Here is a 22,923-nt window from a genome sequence, read left to right as displayed (position 1 = left end):
TTTAATTGTCATTGCCAACAGGCTCCAGGAGCAAGCAGCAGAAACGATTGAAGCTCTTCATGCAGCTGGAATGAAAGTTTGGGTGTTAACAGGGGACAAAATGGAGACTGCTAAATCTACATGCTATGCTTGTAGACTGTTCCAGAATAACACGGAATTGCTGGAACTGACAACCAAAAATGTAGAAGAGTTTGAAAGGAAAGAAGATCGCTTGCAGGAACTACTTTTAGAGTATCATCGAAAACTGGTGCAGGAGACTCCAAAAATGAAAGGCAGTATTAAAAGGTGAGACCCTGATTTAGTAGGTATGAGGGGCTAGAACCCCGTCTAGCTCATATTGCTATCTCTGTTATGTATTTGTCCTGGTGATCATTGCCACCAGGACTGAAGGGAAGAGGCGAGATACAAAATTCTAAATCGGGGGTGTCCAAATTTTGACCTTCTTGAGGTTCATTGAAAGAGGAGGAATTGTCTTGAATAAAGAATACTCTTCATTTTATTGGTTGTTAGAATACTACTGTTTACCTTTGCTTACCAGCCTTTTTTGAAAGTAGCTGTGGTGTCAAAAGATGGCACCGATTCAGCCACATTTCAATCCACCTATGGCAGTTCCCGTTAGAGAGGAGTTGGCCTAGTGATCAACTCCCCTCGAAGGGAAATGTTGGAAAATCTGCATTCGATTGGCATGGCAGCCTGTAGGCTTAGTGTGTTCTGAGATCAAAGAAAATCCCGCTGCCAGAATACAATGGCGCAGCAGGAAAGGATTCCTTCATTCACCTTGAATGTGAGAGACTTTATTAAAAAAAAAAAAAGTCAGCCGGCTTGCTGCTGAAAGCAAAAAAAAATAATATATGTCCAGCTTTAAGGTTTGTTGCCATCCAGCAAGACATAATAGAATCATAGTGCATCTGCCTGGAATTTTTTTCTCTTTCAGGTGCATGGACTATGTAGACCACGCTTTTAGGCAGGCCATACATAGCGCAAATTTCTTTCCTGACATCAGACAGTGGTGACGGGGGAATCGGCAATTGCTGTCCCTGCCGGGAGAGGACGGTGATTATCGCTAGCGGCTATAGAAGCCATTAGCAATAATTGCAAGGTAATCCGGCAGGCTGGTTGTAAACAAGTTGATCAATCAATTTGGTACATTCATCCTGCTGAACCGGCTGAGATTTGAACCGTGTATGGCCGTCCTTATTGCAATAAAGTTGAAATCTCCAGCACATTGGGGTTGATTTACTAAAACGGGAGAGTGCAAAATCTGGTGCAGCTGTGCATGGTAGCCAATCAGCTTCTAACTTCAGCTTGTTCAATTAAGCTTTGACCAATAAAAAAACTGGAAGCTCAGGTTTCTCTGCAGAGCTGCAGCAGATTTTGTACTCTCCAGTTTTAGTAAATCAACACCCACCGTATCTTGTCGGGTAAAAATCCACTTTAAAAGTTGCCCACAAAAGCAATTGCATTGCTGCCATGCATTTCAGACTAAATGATTCCTTTTCCCAACAGTGGAAAAAGGACCGTTAAGTCTGAGAGCTCCGGTCAGAGCCACTGTACTAAAGCCTCGTACACACAATCGGATTTTCCGCAGGCAAAGCATTAGACTATTTTTCTGAAAGGCATGTGCCTGGATTTTGTCTTGCATACAAACGGCAAACAATTGTCGGCCAGCAAACGTAGTGACATACTAGACGTACTACGTGGTTTTTCAGCTTTTTAGCGCCACCCTTTGGGCACCTTCTGCTAATGTCGTGTTTGGTGAGCATTGCGTCTGAGCATGTATGTTTGTACTTTGGACTTTTGTCTGATGGACTTGTGCACACATGACTGGTAAATCTGACAACAGACTGTTGTCCACGGAAAGTTTTAAAGCCTGCCATCCAACATTTGTCTATGGAAAATCCGACAATTGTCCGATGGGGCGTACAAATGGTCGGATTTTCGGCCAGCAGCCTGTCAACACACAATTCCCGAAGGAAAATCCGATCGTGTGTACAAGGCTTAACAGCCTGACGTTAGTACAACAATCTCCCCCGCTGAGCTGTTGTGTGCCGCCAGAGCATTCTGCCATTGGCTGAGAGTACTGATTGGGAGCCAGTCCGCTGCTGGTTTTTCAGTGTGTTTGTCCGATAGAAGCCGGCCCAGCTGACAAACACAGGTTTTTATTGAACCAGCCGATGTCTCCCGACATTTGGACCTGGCTTAATAAGCATTAGTGAGAGCGACTGGGATAGTATCCCTGAGAAATTGAGCTTTTAACCATTAAACAAGGGAGGTAGTATCTTCTCCCATGGGGTTCAAGTCTTTTGCATGCAGGGATTTCTAATGAATGCTATGGATGTGTTAAATGTTTATTTGTAAAATTAAGGTTTTCTACAAGAAATGTTAAACTGTATACAGTATATACTTGTAAAACTTCAACCAAAATCATTATATCTTTGCTTTATATCTGCTCCTCTTTATTGATCATGTGAGTGTATGTTTGGGGTTTATATTTCTCCTTGGGCAGAAAACTTACTAAAAATGCAAAGTGAGGGTCTGCTCCGAGTAAAATGGAGATTGAGCTGCTGCCAAGATTTCTTTCATGTCCAGTAACCAGAATTCCTGTTATGGCGACTCCTTCATTTAATTGTGTTCTGTTCCCTGCTTCTCCGAGTCCACATAGGAAAATTGGAACTATAGGTCTGCTTACTGTTCTTTGTGCATTTCAGGAGCTGGACAGGAAACCAAGATTATGGCTTGATAATTGACGGTTCCACTCTGTCTCTTATACTGAATTCCAACTGTAGTTCCAGCCATTATAAGAACATCTTTCTGCAGATTTGTCAGAAATGTACTGCAGTGTTGTGTTGTCGTATGGCGCCATTACAAAAAGCACAGGTGCGTATAAAATGGAAGGAAATGTGCTTATGTTATGTAATGACATATGAAGATCTCGAAATAGGTTCTTTCTGGCATGCTGTCAGAAATAATTCTGGTGATTCGTAAATACATTACTTTTGTTAACAGATTTGCAAAACATTTCCAGGCTTGTCTTCAGCAATAAAAGTGTATTTAGGGGAACCTTTTAATTGCTGCGGTTCTACGGTTTTTTTTGCCATCTCACAACCTATTTTCTTCTCTTTTCAGATTGTTAAAATGGTAAAAAATACCAAAGGGAATCCTATCACATTGTCTGTGGGAGATGGAGCAAATGATGTTAGCATGATTTTAGAAGCACATGTTGGAATAGGTAGGGATTTACCAATTCTAATACTTTTATTTCACAAAAATTAGGTAAGAATATAAGATCCAAACTTTTAAAACTATTTTTTTCTCATGTGTTTATTAAAGCGGTTGTATAGTTATTTTTTTTAACTTTTACCTACAGGTAAGCCTATGATAAGGCTTACCTGTAGGTAAAAAAATATCTCCTAAACCTTTACGGTCTAGGAGATATTCCCCTCGCAAAGGCGACTCGCACCTGCGCAGTAGGGAATCGGGAAATGGAGCCGTAACGCTTCACTTCTCGATTCCCTCACCGAGGATGGTGGCGGGGGAAGCCAAGCAAAATCCCCGGCTTCTGCTGCCGACATCACGGGCACCCTGAACAGTAAGTGTCCATGTATTAAAAGTCAGCAGCTGCATGCTTTTGATTTTTTTTTTTTGGCGGAACTCCACTTTAAAGGGGTTGTAAAGGTATAATTTATTTTCCCTAAATGGCTTCCTTTACCTTAGTGCAGTCCTCCTTCACTTACCTCATCCTTCCATTTTGCTTTTAAATGTCCTTATTTCTTTTGAGAAATCCTCACTTCCTGTTCTTCTGTCTGTAACTCCACACAGTAATGCAAGGCTTTCTCCCTGGTGTGGAGTGTCGTGCTCGCCCCCTCCCTTGGACTACAGGAGAGTCAGGACACTCTCTACGTTGCAGATAGAGAAAGGAGCTGTGTGTTAGTGGGCGTCCTGACTCTCCTGTAGTCCAAGGGAGGGGGCGAGCACGACACTCCACACCAGGGAGAAAGCCTTGCATTACTGTGTGTAGTTACAGACAGAAGAACAGGAAGTGAGGATTTCCCAGAAGAAATAAAGCCTTCTAAAAACAAAATCGAAGGATGAGGTAAGTGATGGAGGACTGCACTAAGGTAAAGGAAGCTATTTAGGAAAAAAATTGTACCTTTACAACCCCTTTAAGGACTGGAAGGATTTGCTCCCTTAATGACCAGGCCCTTTTTTGTGATTCGGCACTGCATCACTTTAACTGACAATTGCGCAGTCGTGCGACGCTGTACCCAAACAAAATTTATGTCATTTTTCCCCACAAATAGAGCTTTGTGTTGGTGATATTTGCTATAATGCATATCCAAAAAAAAAAATGTATCATCAGTTTAGGCCGATATATATTCTTCTACAAATTTTGGGTTAAAAAAATATCACAATAGGCGCACATATTGATTTGTGCAAAAGTTATCATGTCTACAAACTATGGGCTAGATTTAGGGACTCTTATTTTTAATGTTCTAGATTTGTAATATAAATTTGTTGACAACAATAGTAAAGATCATTTCAAGTTTGCAGGAGAGCCTTTAGCTTGTTGGACATGACTGGAACAGCTACAGTTCACATAAAATGTTTTTTGACTGCCTATTGGAATTCAGTAATTTTTTGGAGGCGATGTGTTCCCAAATCATTGAAGTACCTAGATTATTAGAGGCAATCGGGTTAGAAACTTTAAGGAACATTTTAATTTTCAGTGTTTGTACTCATGACCTTTCCTTTTTGGGAAAGCAATCTGTTCACAGCTCTGCTCTGGTAACATGCTATATGTTCACACCAGGAAGTCAGCTGTGCAGAGTGGATTTTGTAGAATATAGTGGACAAGGCCATAAAACAGCTAGATGGAGTTTTTCTTATGCCAAAACATCTGATCAGTAAATAAAATTCCTTTTATTTATTTTTAAATGTTGTAAGTTATTGGATAAACAAATATTGCAGAATAATTTTAAAGCATGATATTTTTATTATTATTATTAGTAGCCATAACCTGTGGTCATATGGTTGCTATTGTCCAAAACATGTCTGCTTCAAATATGCGACTACAATGCTCTGGAGTAGTTTTGTGTTTTGGTGAATCGGTCTACCCCGGATGAGAGCAAATGTAAAGTTTTGGCTCAGCAGTTTGACCTGGATAGAATATTTAGAAATCCAGCTCATCAAACTAATGTGTGGTTCTCTGATAAGCGTACATACCTGATTGAAACATCCAAATCCCTTGCATAACCAAGTCCTTCCTAACTATATGAACAGTGCCTTGAAAAAGTATTCATACCCCTTGCAATTTTCCACATTTTGTCATGTTACAACCAAAAACATAAATGTATTTTATTGGGATTTTTATGTGATGGACCAACACAAACTGGCACATAATTGTGAAGTTGAAGGAAAAGGATAAATTGTTTTCATTTTTTTTTTTTACAAATAAATATCTTAAAAGTGGAGTCAGTACTTTGTAGAACCACCTTTCGCTGCAATTACAGCGGTAAGTCTTTTTGGGTAGGTCTCTACCAGCTTTGCACATCTGCCATTTTTGCCCATTCTTCTTTGCAAAAATCGCTCAAGCTCTGTCAGATTGGATGGAGAGCGTCTGTGAACTTTTCAAGTCTTGCCACAGATTCTCAATTGGATTTAGGTCTGGACTTTGACTGGGGCCATTCAAACACACAAATATGCTTTGATCCAAACCATTTCATTGCAGCTCTGGCTGTATGTTTAGGGTCATAGTCCTTCTGGAAGGTGAACCTCTGCTCCAGTCTCAAGTCTTTTGTAGGTTTACTTCTAAGATTGTCCTGTATTTGGCTCTATCCATATTCCCATGAACTCTAATCGGCTTCCCTGCTAAAGAAAAGCATCCTCACAACATTATGCTGCCATCACCATGTTTCACGGTGGTGGTGACGACATATTGAGGGTGATGAGCAGTGTTAGTTTTCCACCACACATAGCGTTTTGCTTTTAGGCCAAAAATGTTGGTCTCATCTGACCAGAGCACCTTCTTCCTTGCTGTGTCCCCCCACATGGCTTCTCGCAAACGGGACTTCTTATGGCTTTCTTTCAACAATGGCTTTCTTCTTGCATAAAGGTCAGATTTGTGGAGTGCACGACAGATTCTCCCACCTTAGCTGTGGATCTCTTCAGCTCCTCCAGAGTTACCATGGGCCTCCTGGCTGCTTCTCTGATTAATGCTCTCCTTGCCCAGCCTGTCCGTTTAGGTGGACGGCCATGTCTTGGTAAGTTTCCATTTTCGCATGATGGATGAACAGTGCTCCGTGAGATGTTCAAAGCTTGGGATTTTTTTTATAACTAAATCTGCTTCATACTTCTCCACAACTTTATCCCTGCCCTGCCTGGTGTGTTCCTTGGCCTTCATAATGCTGTTTGTTCACTAAGGTTCTCTAACAAACTTCTGAGGACTTCACATAACAGCTGTACTTATACTGAGATTAAATTACACACAAGTGGACTCTGACTTCTAAAGGCAATTGGTTCCATTAGATGTTAGTTAGGGATATCGGAGTAAAGGAGGCTGAATACAAATGCACGCCACACTTTTCAGATATTGCTTTGTAAAAAATTTGGAAAACAATTTATCATTTTCCTTTCACTCCACAATTATGTGCCACTTTGTGTTGGTCTATTACATAAAATCCCCAATAAAATACATTTACATTTTTGGTTGTAACATGACAATATATGGAAAATAGGGTGTAAATACTTTTTCAAGGCACTGTAAACATCCTCTTGGGTTTGTGTACCTTGTGACAGTTTCTCATCTGTTCATCTACCCCTCCTACTTTCCTGTTTATACATTATTTTTGTTCTTTCTCCATTCCAGGCATTAAAGGAAAAGAAGGCCGCCAGGCAGCAAGGAACAGTGATTATGCTGTGCCAAAATTTAAGCACTTAAAAAAACTTCTTTTAGCACACGGACACTTGTATTATGTGAGAATAGCTCACCTTGTACAGTATTTCTTTTATAAGGTAAGATCCTTGTAAGTATCGCTGTTATTAATGATAATGCAGAAGACAGAACATTACCTTTGGTTTAGGGTGCCACAAATCATTTACAATATAGGAATTGTTCTGTGGAAGGATCTATTTAAGAGGCTTCACTTGGCTGGTTCAGAAAATGAGCAGAATGACTTGTAAAGCTGACTGTGTGACTTTGCTGTAGTTGCACAGGATGGCAAAGTGTAAATCTTGTCAACTGGCAAATATTACACATGTCCGCATCTTTTTTCCCACCTGCTTCCATCTTGGTAATAAACTCTCAGTTTCTTAGTTTAACACATTGGGCACACCATAAATACACATCCCACAATGTACACGCACACTTGCAGTTTACAACTTTCAATGCTGTGGATTCCTGCTCTTAGTGCCGCTTCTCTGAACTTCTGGTCTTTACAAGAAAGAGTTTGCAGTGGACAATGCAGTCTCTAGTTAGTTGGGAGGAGCGCTGTACCCTCCTAGGCTATGGGACTATATGCTTGTGTTGATGCACACAGTTTAGGTTAGCACAACTTTAATCCGTGAATGCAGTAGGATGCTGTACGAGAAAGGAGCCACCCTTAAACAGGAAGTCTAGGAGTAGTGGTCGTAACTGAAATATAGACAAGGATTCAAAGAAGCTGCCTGCTCAATAAGTAAATCGGTGGCTGAAAGTGCATACAAAAAATCCTGAGGATTTATTGCATTAAGGGCCAAGTTTACCTTTAAAATTCACATATATTTGCAGGGGGGAAAAAATTAGCATTTATTATTATGTTTTTTTTTTACACTGGAGCCTTCAAAGCATTGCACCTGCAATCAGCAGATTGTGGGTGCAATGTCAGGCTCCTGCACATTCTCCCCAGTTTTCTGATGAGATGTGGGGTTCCATCACCTTGTACCTCTGGACCCCTCTACATTACACGGCACCTTGCACCCAATTTAATTACACAGCCCCCAACAGTTTGACACAGACGACCCCCTAACAGTTCTGGACCCCATGCATGTTACACAGACCTCCTTACAGTACAGACCCCCTCTACAATACAGCCCATACAGACACCCCCCCCCCCCACCTACATTAGAGACGTGACCGGTATGCCCTATGGCTAGTCTGGGCCTGGTCTCAGCTGTAACAGTGAAGGCTCGCACCTCTGGCCTTTGCCTTCCATCCTCCTTCTACATTCACAAAACTCCTTTTAGAATTTTTCCAGAAAACAAAGGCTGATAAATGACAGGGTGCCCCTCCTCCACTCACAGAACACTTTGCGTTCTGTAAATATAATACAGGGAGTTTTATGAATAGGTGAAAAGAGAATGCAATTTTTCACTGTTAGATCTAAGGCAGTAACCAGCAGCCAAGAAAGATGGAAGATGCAATTAATTGAAGGTAAGTTATGTTCCTGATGCTGCACCCTGCATTAACTTCAGCTTTAATGTATACATAGATATGTTTGTGGTTGCGTATCTTGGAAGATTTAGAGTGTAAAAAAAACGACTTGGGGAAATAACCAGGGTTATTAGAATACATCATGTATTAAAAATGTATCCAGTTATTAACCACATTTTAGAATGCTGTACTGTGCCTTCGATTCCTAAAGGATATGCCTAGTGAGATGCTCTGCATTGCTTTTCTATGCATCTCTAAAGCCAGGATTCTTTAATTTACAGAGTTTTGTGTTTTTACAGAACTTGTGCTTCATTCTGCCCCAGTTTTTGTATCAGTTCTTCTGTGGATTTTCTCAGCAGGTATGCATTTTGTAGAACTTTGGCTCCTTGTTTTGTGTGATGATGGAATTTAAACATTACCATAGCAGCCCAGCTAGATTGAATCACTTTTACCATGAGGTTGTAATCTTTGGTGGGGCGAGAGTTATGTCATTACAGCTGCAAGGCCAACATTTTCAACATTACATCATCAATTTGCTAGCAGAGCTTGCATTTGTCATACAATGAAAACAATGAATTTATAGGATGTCATTTAGAAGAGTGATGCGGTTTTCACCAGTAAGCTGTGTTTCTTAGGCTTGTTTCTCAAGACATAGGGGGTTATATACTAAAGGCAAATCCACTTTGCACTACAAGTACAAAATGCACTTGATATTGCACGGAAAGTGCACTTGGAAGTACAGTCACTGTAAATCTGAGGGGTAGATCTGAAATGAGGGGAAACTCTGCTGATTTTATCATCCAATCATGTGCAAGCTAAAATGCTGTGTTTTATTTTCATTGCATGTCCCTCTCGGATCTACAGCGACTGCACTTCCAAGTGCACTTTCAGTGCAATGTCAAGTGCACTTCTAGATTGCACTTGTAATGCAAAGTGGATTTGCCTTTAGTAATTAACCCCCATAGTGTTGTTCACTTTCAAAAGGCCACAAGTCTGTTAAATTGAGTGTAAAGTTATTAAAAGAAAAAAAAATGTAAATGCCGAACAACAAGTCATACTTGCCTGTTCTTGCAATAGATTTTGCACTGAGTGTCCCTGATCCTCCTCTTTGCCGTGTGACACCATAGTAAGCTGCTCTGTGTGTCCAGTGCTGCTTGGCCCCACTCCTCGCCTCACTCCCTGGATTTGATTGACAGCAGCAGCCAAAGGCTTTCACTAAGTCCAGTGAGGAGGGAGAAAGAGCAGCACCAGATCAAAATCAAGCTCAGGTAAGTATTTGGAGAAAAGCCACTCTCTCAGGTTGCATGCTCGGATAAGGGGTCTGGTGTGGATTTTTGGGGGGGAACTCCACGCCATTTTTTTTTTATTTCGGGTGGAGTTCCCCTTAAAATCCACACCAGACCTGAAGTGTCTGGAATGGATATTTGGGGGGAACCCCCACAGCTTTTTTATTTTATTTGACGCAGGGTTACCCTTAATATCCAGACCTGAAGGGCCTGGTAATTGAATTTGGGGGGACCCCCACACTTTTTTTTTTTTTTATGAATGACTTTTCTCTGAATGAAAATGACTTTTTTTAAACTTTTTTGTGCATGGATACATGTCCCCTGGGGCAGCATCCAGGTCCCCAAACACTTTTTAGGACAATAACTTAAATATTAGCCTTTAAAATTAGCACTTTCGATTTCAAACGTTCGAGTCCCATAGACTTTAACAGGGTTCTAAAGTTCATCCAAACTTTTGGTCTGTGCACAGGTTCTGATGCGAACCGAACAGGGTGTTCGGCTCATCCATACTCAGAAGTAGCTAGTGGTAGTTACTGGCATTGGATTTGTTCCATATTGAACAGTAAGGGTTCTTTCACACTGGTGGACCCACCTGCTCAATGGGGGATCTCCCCACTGAGCAGATGGATGCTAGGTCTGTGTCCACTCTGCTGATGCAAAACAGACACGAACACAGCCCAATTTGCTCTATGGGTGGTCGGATGTAAACAAACAACTGATTTGATCCCCCATCTGTCTGTTTTTAGCGGATCAGTAGTCAGCGGGTGTCAATGGACAGATGTCTGTTGACACCTACCGCACCATAAAGGGGAATGGATGGTCCGATCAGGTCCACCGAATAAAAACAACAGGTGGACCCGATTTGGTCTGCCCTTAAAGATTACAAAAGTTATTACCAGCTGTACCATCACCCGGATTAAATATTAAACAAAACTTCACAGACACTATTGGAGGTGGTTTGACCGATTAGGACAAATTTGATGTTTACCTCATTTTATTTCTAGGAGAGTTACTTGATGCTTTAATAACACATTTGGTAGTATTTCATTCATCCCTTCAAATTTGCAGTTTTTGGGGTATTGTTTTATTCTTGCTTACTGCACATTCTCTTGTTTGTATTGTAGCCACTTTATGATGCTGCCTACCTGACAATGTACAACATCTGTTTCACGTCTCTTCCAATCCTGGCCTACAGTCTGCTGGAACAACACATCAGTATTGAAACTCTGATGGCAAACCCTAAATTATATATGTATGTATGAAGATTTTTGTTTCAGAAATAATTGTTTAAAGCAGTGTTCTTTCTCCTATTGTGCTATACTAGATAACGTTCCATTGTTGTACGAATAAATAATAATTCTTATGGACACATGAATGCTGTGTATTTCAGTGCTACACAAGATTGGTTAGATATGTTTAACTTTTTCCTATCATTGTTCTGTAGATAAGCAGACCATTAAAGGTTAATGTACATATGCTGCCAAAGATGCCAAGAACAATATATATATATATATATATATATAATGTTCACTTTTAGCTTATGAAGAATAATCTCCTTCCTCTAGCCTTGGTTTCCCCCAGGATTAGGCTACGATGCGTGGCTGCACTTTTCCTCTTTATCCTCTCTAGCTATTGACATGCTTTCTGGGAAATCAGCGCATGCTTCATAAGAAACGGTTAAGCTGGGCTTAGATGGCGATTCCTCCACCCACACGAGCGGAGTGGATGGACAAATTCCCTCCGCCAGGACAGTGTAGTCTGACAGCTGCAGCTTCTGATCAACAAGTTTTCCAGCATGTCTGTTCAATGGAAGTCTGGAAGTCGATCGATCTAATGATCCTCTACTGTCAAACAGGGATGACCACACACAGATTAAATTTTGGCCAGTCTTGGCTGAATTCTGATCTGTCTGTAGCCAGCTTTAGATGTTGTTAACCAAGGATATGTGTGTGAGCCGCTCAGGCTGTATGGGAATGAAGTCCTGTGGCCACTACAGTGAGTGCTGGCCGGGAAGGGAGCTTGCCTATGCTCAATGCAATTGTAGAGTGACTAGGTGTCTGGGAGCTGCACATCAAGTCAAGACCCACTGTATAATAGTGAATGGCAGTCTCAGCCTGGGGTGTGTGGCCTGGCAGGGGTCCAGGCTGAGACTGCGATTCACTATCATACAGCAGATCCTGACTTTGTGCGGCTCCAGGGACATCTAGCCACTCTCTACCAGCTTTAGATATTGGAGTTATCTTAAAGTGGTTGTAAACCCTTTTTTGTTACTTTTACCTACAGGTAAGCCTATAATGAGGCTTACCTGTAGGTAAGGAGAATATCTGCACGGTTTAGGAGATATTGCCCTCGCAATGCGGCGCAGGGGAGATCTACGGCGAAAGGACCGGCAGCCGCCGGACCTTGCCGAATTTAAATCTCCCGCGCGCACGCACGGGAGTGACGTCATCGCCGCTCCAGCCAATCACAGCGCTGGAGCGGCGATACCCGGAAGACACGCCAGGCAAGAGGACATCTCGCTCGGCGTGGACCAGGTAAGTGCTACAAACCTCGTTCCGAGGTAAGTATTTCATAATGAGCTAATATGCGGTGCATATTAGCTCAATATGACTTTTGACTTGCAACAGAAAAAAATAATAATTTTTAGGCGGGTTTACAACCGCTTTAATGTTACCTTTTACGAATTGGGCTTTTTGTCCTGAAATGTTCAGCAGCATAAAAAATTCCAGTAGACATCAAGTATATAATATAGGTGGTGTCAATGGACAAAGTCTCTAATACTATTTTTGATATTTACGTCCTTTCATAAATATTGCTGCTGGTTAGTAAGCATTTTCCCAAAATTCTGTTTAAAGGTTGATCTTTTTTGTTGTAATTGCAGGAGAATATCTGACAATGCAATGTTACAGTGGTTGCCATTTTTATACTGGACTTTGCTGGGGGCCTTTGAAGGACTAGTTTTCTTCTTTGGAGTTTACCTGCTATTCCAGAACCCATCACTGGAAGGCAATGGGCAGGTATGCTACACTTTGCCATTTGTCTAACATTTTAACTTTTTTTTCCCCCTTATGTTAATGTTGTTTTCAGGTTACATTAAATGTTGTTGGACACTGATCATACAAACGTATGTAAATTTGTATACATAGATCCAAAACCTGCGCTTTAAAACGCTATTTGAGCCAAATTACTTTAAATGCTGTGTTCTAAAGAAATGTTAAAATCTAGTTTCCTTTTGTGAATGGTTTAACCACTTCAATATTAGGCATTCACCACTAACATTTCAATTGGCTCATAGGCCATGATGGGCACAGAATAACAGACATTCAAGAACAGGGATTAATGGATAGTAACAGAGCACACATTGACCGTTCTTTCTTTAATGTCTGGTGCTGCACACCCAAATCTGTCAATATTGTAGCTTTGCCATGGGTAGAAAACCCTGAAATATTTGCACTGCACATACTATCAGACTCACCTCTATCTTTGTCCTCTCCAGCACTGACAGTTCAGAGCTATTATCTTTTTTCCATTTTCTTCCTCCCTCCTCTCCAGCATGCATACTGGAGTTACATTGTCCCAACTTCTGGATCCCCTTTCTTCCTGAATGTGTACACCACACTGTACATAGAAAAAATTAAAATAAATGCTTGGAACAAGAGGGAATATTATATTGGCAGAAGAGATATGCAAAATCAGATCTGTCACAGCTTGCTACTAGCAACCTTTTTTTTAAGGCGCTGCTCACAAAATTAGCAATACATGTGCAATATACAGTATATGGTATATTTAGGGCAATGCTAAGTTAGTTCACAGACAAGGCAGCCACTATGGGACTGATGTATAAAAAAGATCATATTGCATATAGCAGCTATTCAGCTTCTGTCATTTCTGCAGACCAGATTTAAAAAAAAAAAAAATATTGTGGCTTGTTGCAATGGGCAACAAGACATTTTCCTGTTAATTTTTCATGCATTGTACTGATGTGCTTACAGTGCTTCACTATAGTCCCATGTCTTACATGTGCATTCCACACTTTGAGTAAAGTGTTTTTTTTTTCCTTTTTAGACCACCCTTTAGTGAAAGATCTTCAGTCTTGAATGGTTTTATAGCAAAAAGCAGTATAGTGTCACCTCTATTGCTGCAATCCATAGTTCTTCCTTTCCTTCACTAGCCTGCCAATGTTAAACGTCTTGCCCTTTTTTTCCTGCGTGCTTTTTTAACAATTTTCTGGAGCCAATATGTGCTTGTCCTATGATAAATACTAAAAAACATTTGTTCAATTATTTTATTAGTCAAATTTTCTTATTTTTTCTTATTTTATTTTGGTGTTTTTTTGCCATAAAGAGAGAACTTTTTTACATTAAATTTCCTATTTTAATGTCAGCATCCAGATCATGACAGCATTGGTAAGCATCTTTCTTTGACCTCGTATTGTTAAACTAGAGTGTAATTGGTTCATACTCTATAGTCATTAGTATTTTACATATTGGACCCACTGCTGTCACTGTGTTTTGGGTCATATATTTTATTCAAACTTAGAAATGTCTTATACTGAAAGTTTAATTTATTGTTCCCAACTTGCACTTTTGGGTTTCTATAAGTACACAAACTACGTATGTTCCCCATGTTAAATACAAATGACTATTCCACAGATCTGTACTCATTTCTCTTAAAATTGCCTTCAAGTTTTTTTTTTTTTTCTCGATAGTGTTTCTACCTTTGCATGGATGTAGTAGCCTCAATCATTAGTAGATAAATATATGGATATAAAAAAATTCCACAAAATCAGCCAAGAGTTTGCAACATTGGTATCCACATATTTATAAAGATTTTAGCTGTTCTGCTTTTTTTTTTTAAAACAAAATTAACTTTGATCGCTTACACTAAAAAAAAGGTCTGATCAAAGTGAAACATCTTTTAAACATCTATTAATAGTTTCTTGAATCAGTACTTTGGTTTCTTAAGATGTTTCTCAATCTTACTAATGTAAAGTTGATCTTCACTTTTATTTATGTATCTCTATTTTTGTGCTGTAACTTTTTAAAAAGCAAATGTTAAAAGCAAAACTTTACTATTAATATTTGACATAATAAGTGTATTCATAGTTTGGTTTTGCTTTTTTACAAAATATGTAGAATTTACTTTTGCCCTTTCAGCAAATACATTTTTGTACTTGGATTTTGTCTGAATTTTGGTTTTTATAGCATTTGTATCTAGAATATACAGTATAAGACTCAAACTAAGAATGTTGCTTTTATGAGATGGTTTGATCTGCTATGCTCCAAAAGGCTTTTACTAAATTGTAATGAGATTTTTCCTGGAGAAAATCTTTTTTCTATGTTTTTCAACTTTTTATAATTTTTTTTTTTTTTTAAACAATTTTCAGGGCAATGTCATATGTTATCTTATAAATGCAGTTTCCTAACAAATTCCTAATATACATGACCTTTTACTAGAAAAGTGATTATTTTTTATTTTTTTGGGTGGATGTGTCTCCAGGTCCAAGTTTGTTAGAAAAATAATACTGTAAATCACTCACAATTAGGTTGTCTTTTTCAGGTGTTTGGAAACTGGTCTTTTGGAACAATAATATTCACTACATTAGTGTTTACAGTTACATTAAAGGTAAGTGTATGTCAAATAAGTAATGATTTTTGTTAAAAGGAATGGTCTGGTGACAGGAGATCTTTAAAATGATGAGGTAATCTGGTGTGTCCACCCCCGTCCCTCCTATGTTCCCTTCAGATTCCTCCCCTGTAAATATTTTATGTTGTGCATCTTACACAAGGATTTTTCCGGATTCGATTGGTACCTGTGATCTCCCCTCGCTTTTTTTTTTGTTATCGCCTATTTATTTACTATTTGCTATTGGGGCCTTCTGGTCTGCCTACATTTTCTGTTGGTGGTTCTCTTTTTTTTTTTTTTTTTTTTTCTTCAAATTTTGTAGTCCAGCTTCCTGTTGCTTTTTGCCATTTGTTTATATGGGTCCATGTTTTTTTTCTTCAAACTGCGTGTCCGGAAGAGCTTTCCGGATTTGTGCCATGCCATGTTTCTCTACTAAGATACCATTCATTTATCTGGGCTCTAATGATATTCCCGTTCCTGTTATTTCTTCAACACGGTATTGTCTCTTTATGGTCCTTGTTGGTTTTTGTTCTGTGCCCAAAAAAAAAAAAATTATGGGATTTACATAGATTTACAATTAATACATGGAATATCCAGGGCATAGGATCCCCAGAGCGAACAAGGATTTGTTTTTCATTTCACCTGAAACCAAGTACACAGGGAGGTGTACGAGTCATAGCTGTGACTTGTTCAGGTGTGTGTGTAAATTTAGAGCTACTGTGTTTCCCCTGAAAATAAGTCTGGGTCTTATATTAATTTTTGCAACAAAAGACACGGTAGGGCTTATTTTTGGGGTAGGTCTTACCATGTAATGTATTGTCTTCTCTGCCCCTCTCCCTCATTGTCAGGAATCCCCAGTGTGAACCAAGTTAAAATGCTTGTAAAATCCTATAATCCACTCTATGACTGTAGTATTTAATGTAAAATGTATGCGTTTCTGTAATATAATTGTCAAATACCTTTTGTTACAGCGCTGCTCGGCGCTTCCGTGACCTACCGGAGCTCCCTTCCCCACTCTGAGCACTGCAGGGGGCCGAAATCCCCTGCTGGGAGAAGAGGAGGGGAGCAGCGTGGACACCAGCTCATCTGTACCAAAGTGTTAATTATATTACAGAAACACACATGTTGTACATTAGATACTGCAGTAAGAGTGGATTATAGGATTTTACAATTATTTCAAACTAGGGATTATTTTTGGGATAGGGCTTATATTGCAGCCCTCCTGGAAAAAAACAGGTCTCATTTTCGGGGGAAACACGGGATGTGTACAACAGATTTTGTGATGAGTCCCTGTAAAACTTGAAAATGAGTGACCAGCTCTGCTTGTTGACCGAAGCTTTGTACTTTGTTTACCTTACTAAAAATGAAAAATACAGCATTATGATTTATTTTTTTCTTAACAGCTTGCATTAGATACTCGATACTGGACCTGGATGAACCATTTGGTCATATGGGGTTCACTGGCCTTTTATGTAATTTTCTCCATATTTTGGGGAGGTATCATTTGGTAAGTGTGCAAGATTGTGTTGAATTTATTTTTCTAAACACATGCAAGTCTTCGCTTAAAGTTTCACTTCATCTTTTTTTTTTTCTCCCTCTTTTAGGCCGTTCCTCAAGCAGCAACGAATGTACTTTGTATTTTCCAACATGCTGACATCAGTGTCCGTTTGGCTTGCTATAATTCTTCTGATTTTTGTTAGCTTATTCCCAGAAATCTTGCTTAGAACTTTAACAAATCTTAGGACTGCAGGCCAGAAGGTAAGGCTACTTACGTTTGTTTTGTTTACGCAAGATTTTTATTGTATTATAGTATAATGTATAATGTCATGTTTAAGCCAAAAAGTTTGTTTTTGGCTTGTATCTTCCCATTTTGGATAGTAGATGGGATGACATAATCTGAATGAGTATGTTAATGAAAGTATGAATAATGTTGGTGGAGTACATGACCTAATATATAGTTTTCATGTGTCACTCAACTGCTTTTGACATGCATTAGCTAGCTGTGTTACATTACTTTAAGAAAACAAGTCGCAACAATCATAATATTCCATAAATCATCATTTATTTTATGAATTGTTTAAATATTGATTTTTTAAGTTAAGACTTAACATTTGGATTGTTTTATATACTCAGTTATGCATTTTTCTCTTTAAGGTGTCCTTCATTTTAAAGCGACCTTTTATAAAATTAGAAAATGGGCAAGATAAATATCCCAAAAAAAAAAAGTAAATGCTCCCCATTCCTTCTGCCTGTACTACTCCATTCAAGAGGAATCACCCCCAAAGTCTTCTGGGTCTCCCACAACATTCATTGGTTCTTTCCTCCGACCTCCATGTTAATACAGGACACAGTAGTAACATGAATTTCTCCTTGAATGGAGCGTTGCTGGCAGTGGGAAAGATGATTACATTCTTCTTTTTCAGAGTTTTGCCTATTTTTCCTATATTAATGACAGGGCCGATTTAAGTTTAATAGACGTTTGGCCATTTCAAATGACCACATTATGTTTATGGGCACAAGCAAACACCATGAAATGCTTGAATAGTCCACAGGATAAGCTAATTTTTCAGCAAGTATAGGCACCTTAGGAGGAGGAATAAAAGTGTTTTTTGTTTTGTTTTGTTTTTAATAAGCAGTTGACTAGAAATGGATGCACCAACTAAACAAATTAATTTTATTGGTTGAAGTGTGCCTGTATATCCATTTGCTGGTTCATGTCTGTGGGTTACTGGTACACCTTTGTTTTGGGCATTTGTACAACCAATGGTATTTTCGGACACCTAAATAATGCCACTGCATGTTGCATGCTTAGGTAGATGTGTAGCTAGTCTGCTAACACACCATACAATCCTCAGTATGCAGCACATGCTGATTATTATGTACTAAGCAGTGGCAGGTATTAAATATTGAACTTAGATGGTGGTGGGATAGGGGGTATGTAGTTCTATCCTGACCAATGTCCTCAGTGTTTGAAATTGAACACCTACCCAATATGGGCAAATAATTACAGTTTCACAATAATATATCCGATTGGCTGTACTACTAGATTACTGTGGCCAAATAAACAGGGCCAGATTTATGGTTTTTTTTTTTTTTTTTTATCTTCCCCTAGGCCCGCTTTTTTGTGCTGCTTTTCCCCAACCCTACATAACCAAATTTACAAGACCTAAAATATAACAGTATGAAGAATATGATCATAATGACAGAAGTTGAGTCAAAACCAAGTTAACACAATCGCAACCAGAAGACAACATAATTACTGACACTGCAAGACATTTCTGACCCAATTAGTACCATACAGTTGCGCAAACAGCAATGTCCAAAGAGGCATAAGTACTGACTGTACTCTGAACATGTCTGCAGAGACACAGTCAGTGCTGTATTGACACATCTAAGAACATGTCCACAGAGACACAATCAGCATTGTACTGATACACCAGTAACATATCTACAGACACGCAGTACCTTGCTTACACATCTCACAAATAGATCCCCAAACATAGCGTTAGTATGGACATTTTTTGCTCTGTTACATAAATGCCCACAATGCAAAAACTGTATTAAACCCCTTTTTTATTGTACCCATTTTATTATTTTTTGTAAATGTGGGCATGTTGGAGGGTTCATTACAGCTTCTGAATTATGGCCATGTACAAGCTGCTGCCACTCTCACCGCCAAAGTGCCAACATTAAATAAATAAGACACAAAAAAAGTGTACGATTACATGAATTAATGTTTAACATATTTATAAAATGATTTTCATGAAGTATACAGACCTTGGTCAGATCATCTCATCCTGCATTCTGGCAGCTTCCAAGCAGACAGAAGGTCTCTATGTGTAAAATGCCTCATACACACGACCGGTTTTCCTGTCTGATAAAAAAAAAAACAACTATGGTTTTCCCGACGGAATGCCTCTCACACAAGTCCGGTGAATTTTTGACTGTCAAGAATGCAGTGACGTAAAAGACTACGACGAGCCGACAAAATGAAGTTCGAATTGTTTCCGAGCATGCACGTTTTTCCCCCCAACGGAAAAGCATACAGGCGAACTGTTTTCCCGCTAGAATTTTTTCCTGACGGGGGGGGGGGGGGGGGGGAGAGATCCTGCTCTTCTTCTTCTTCTTCTTTTTTTTTTTTTTTTTAAGGAGGTTTTCCCGTCAAACTGAGATGGAGCATACACATGGTCGTAATTCCCGGCCAAAAGCTCTCATCGCAGTTTTTCTGACGGGAAAACCGGTCGTGTGTACGAGGCATAAGTCATTGGGTAGTAGTAGCCTGCGCAAAACCACACCAAAGCATCCTTCCTCCCCCCAAAAGGTGGTCTCTGCTGTCCACCTTAAGTGGGGCATTGTCCTTTCTTATATCTGGCGCCAAAGCATTCTAGGAAAGTTTTATCTACACTGTCTGGATATGGTGGGCGCTCTGTGGGAGTTTACCCTACAGCTTTTTTTTTGGAAAGTAGATTCCCTTTCTGTGCCTTTCACTCCACTATTGCTAGGTGGATCAGACAAGTTATCATTAAAGCCGATAGGGTTCTGCCCTTAAAGCACAAGCTACCAGATGGGTTAGTACATCTTGGTCTTTTCAGCATCAAGCTTCTGTTTCTCAGATTTTTAAAGCTGTCACCTGGGCTTTCATTCATGTTTAAATTCTACCAGGTGGATGTTCAAACCTTCTCTGGTGCCAGTTTCGAGCGCAAGGTGCCACAAGATGCTCTCTGAGTATTTTAAGCATTTTATGACCTGTTTGTTATGTGAACCTTGTTGGCATCAATGCTGTATCTTGGCCTAAGCCAACAAGGCCCAGGCCTTGGGCAGCACTTTGTAGGGGGGCAGCATGAAAAGAGTCGCTTTTAGTGTAGCGCCAGTTTTATGAGGGGGACTGGGCCGCAAGCCAAATTCGGTCTGGTGCCCCCATAAAGCGATCACACTGCTGCCGTAATGATGGGGATGGTGCAGACACAAGGGACACTGACATGGTCACATATACCTGGCAGGTAGGTAGTAGGGCTCTCCTGCAATCCTTTGCTTGTGTCATTTGTACATATTAAGGAATCTTAATTGTATTTCTGTCGATTGCTGATGAGAAAAATAAACAGATGGATTTGTTCCTGCCCCCAATCCTTTCTTTTGCTCACTGCCTGGACCACATACCCCCATCACTGTGCTATAGGTTCTTCTGCACCACTGGCATGGTTATATCCACTTAGTCCTCCATAAATTTATCAGAAATGTGTGCTTAAAGTAGAACTATAGACAACGCTTTTTTTTCCATTTTGGATTGAGTAAGGGATGGTTATAGCCCCTGTCAATTTTTTTTTCCATCCGTTTCCCTTCATTTCCTGCCCCATAGCCAAACAGGAAATCTCTGCAGGTTAAGGGAATCCCCCCGCCCCCAAGGCCCTCAGATCCCCCCCCCCCCCAAGGCCCTCAGAACTAGTGTTCTCACTGGAAAATTTCAGGGCAGATCTTAAACAGCAAGGGATGTGACCTTGACAGGAAGGGGTGGATCATATTTAAATTAGGGGTTGCACGAGTTTAGTCAGGCCTAGGGCAGCACAAAACCTAAATACACCACTGGTTGGCATGGTTTCCCGTTTTGGCCACCCCTCCTCTGTTGACTGCTTTTGCACATCTCTGTCCTAATAATTTCAATAAGCCTGTGTCCTGTACGGTACCATCTGAAAATAGGATTTTTATAACCAATACAAATCTGTTTCCTGAAGTACAGAACAGAAGCCTTCCCTCTGCTCTTTGTATTGCCCACCTACTTTTTTACAAAACCGAGGCTGGCGTGGGAGGGACTATATTGGGGCATCCCTGTAGCCTTCCCCTTTTGCCAATGTCTAGTCACCTGAAGGTAGCTGCATATAACCCAGTCAAAATGATTTAAAGGAGTCTGTGACTGTGCTGTAGAAGTCTGTGTGTTCAGTGCCAACAAATGCAACAGAATAATTTAGCAGACCGGTATCCGCCATATTGTAAACACACTGAGCTATGCACCAGTTTGTACTTTTCTGACTAAAGAGGAGAAAAGCTTGCTCCACATTTCCCCCCTCAACATGCTGATTTGTTTATATATATATATATATATATATATATATATATATATATATATATATATATATATATATATATATATATATATATATATATATATATATATATATATATATATATATATATATATATATATATATATATATATATATATATATATATATATATATATATATATATATATATATATATATATATATATATATATATATATATATATATATATATATATATATATATATATATATATATATATATATATATATATATATATATATATATATATATATATATATATATATATATATATATATATATATATATATATATATATATATATATATATATATATATATATATATATATATATATATATATATATATATATATATATTCTGTGGAAATTAACTATTAATTCACCGATGAATCTTTAATTTTTTTGATTGCTCAAATTATTTTTAATCGATCAAAATTCTTTTGATTGGTACTCACCTCTCTTCCGCCGGCTTCCGGGCCTTAAGGGAGATCCGGTGACGTCACGGACACCGGCAGGGCTTGCCACGTCCATCTGAAGGGCTCCTTTGCTATGCCTTCATATCTGCATGCCGGCGGGACCTTACTATCTGCCACACGCAAGGGCTGTTACACTTCCCTCTATCACTTCCCTCTATCAAATCTACATATATAAGTGATAAGCGCTTCAAATAGGTGACTAAATCACAACAAAAGGATAATATCAATAATAAGTGCACAAACACAATAGGTGACTGGACTGGTGTTGGTGAAAACAAACCAACTGAAATAATCCAGGGATTGCAAAAAGAGGTATGGACCTTGAATGGTGCAAAGATAAACCTCTATATAACTGGAAGTGTCCAAAAGCACTAGATGTGCTAATTCAGTGAAGATTCAACAATTAATAAAGTAAATGATTAAAAGTTCAAAATAAGAATCATGACAGACAGTCTATAAAGATGATGAATCAGGTGTTTAAAACTTATGAGCCTCTGCTCTCTTCCCTTAGATAGATGGTGAGATATCCTCATAGGTGTTGTAGTGCCCTTACCTGCAAGGTGCTATATATAGGCATATAGTATGGTCTCCAAAGCGTGATGGTCTGGCCTCTCCCAATGTTAATCGCTCCACCTGCTCCGGCTGCTGAGTGTCTCAGATCTTCCAGGCTCAGTGATCCAGAGTTAGAAATGGGATGGGGGAGGGAGAAAAAATTGCCTCCAATAGTCTCTATCAACCTGGGATTCTACAACCATCCACTGGGAGTTGTGATAGTTCCCTTCACGGGACATCGACATGCCGACAAACTGATGTTAATCTCTCCTCATCTGGATTCAGCAGTGGTATCGTTGCACCATTTTTACAGTTTATGTAGCTACATCGATTTTATCTCCAGTGCAATATTTATTTTGTTACCTACTTGAAGACTATAAAAGTTTTAATGCTATTCCCATCGAGCGCCTTTGTGTGTTTTTTGTATCCTGCTATCCATTTTTCCAGTGGTTGGTAGCTGCACTGGGAATCGGCCTG

At 39.4% G+C, this 22,923-nt stretch overlaps 1 protein-coding gene across 6 annotated transcripts in view; it reads left to right on the top strand.

Annotated features, from left to right (window-relative positions):
• Positions 1-22,923, top strand: part of ATP11C (ATPase phospholipid transporting 11C) — a 188,156-nt gene that overhangs the window by 149,346 nt on the left and 15,887 nt on the right. For all 6 annotated transcript variants that reach the window (XM_040323788.1, XM_040323782.1, XM_040323783.1 and 3 more), the window contains 10 exons: positions 22-285; positions 2,709-2,877; positions 3,127-3,229; positions 6,866-7,011; positions 8,707-8,766; positions 10,818-10,945; positions 12,575-12,710; positions 15,253-15,318; positions 16,722-16,825; positions 16,923-17,076. In XM_040323788.1, coding sequence (XP_040179722.1) covers positions 22-285; positions 2,709-2,877; positions 3,127-3,229; positions 6,866-7,011; positions 8,707-8,766; positions 10,818-10,945; positions 12,575-12,710; positions 15,253-15,318; positions 16,722-16,825; positions 16,923-17,076 — 1,330 coding nt within the window. The remainder of the gene's footprint in view (positions 1-21; positions 286-2,708; positions 2,878-3,126; positions 3,230-6,865; positions 7,012-8,706; positions 8,767-10,817; positions 10,946-12,574; positions 12,711-15,252; positions 15,319-16,721; positions 16,826-16,922; positions 17,077-22,923) is intronic.

The sequence above is a fragment of the Rana temporaria genome, chromosome 9, assembly GCF_905171775.1.
Source record: "Rana temporaria chromosome 9, aRanTem1.1, whole genome shotgun sequence".
NCBI classification, from domain to species: domain Eukaryota; kingdom Metazoa; phylum Chordata; class Amphibia; order Anura; family Ranidae; genus Rana; species Rana temporaria.
The sequence above is the reverse complement of the archived record's forward strand: the minus strand, read 5'-3'. Positions and strand labels throughout refer to the sequence as shown.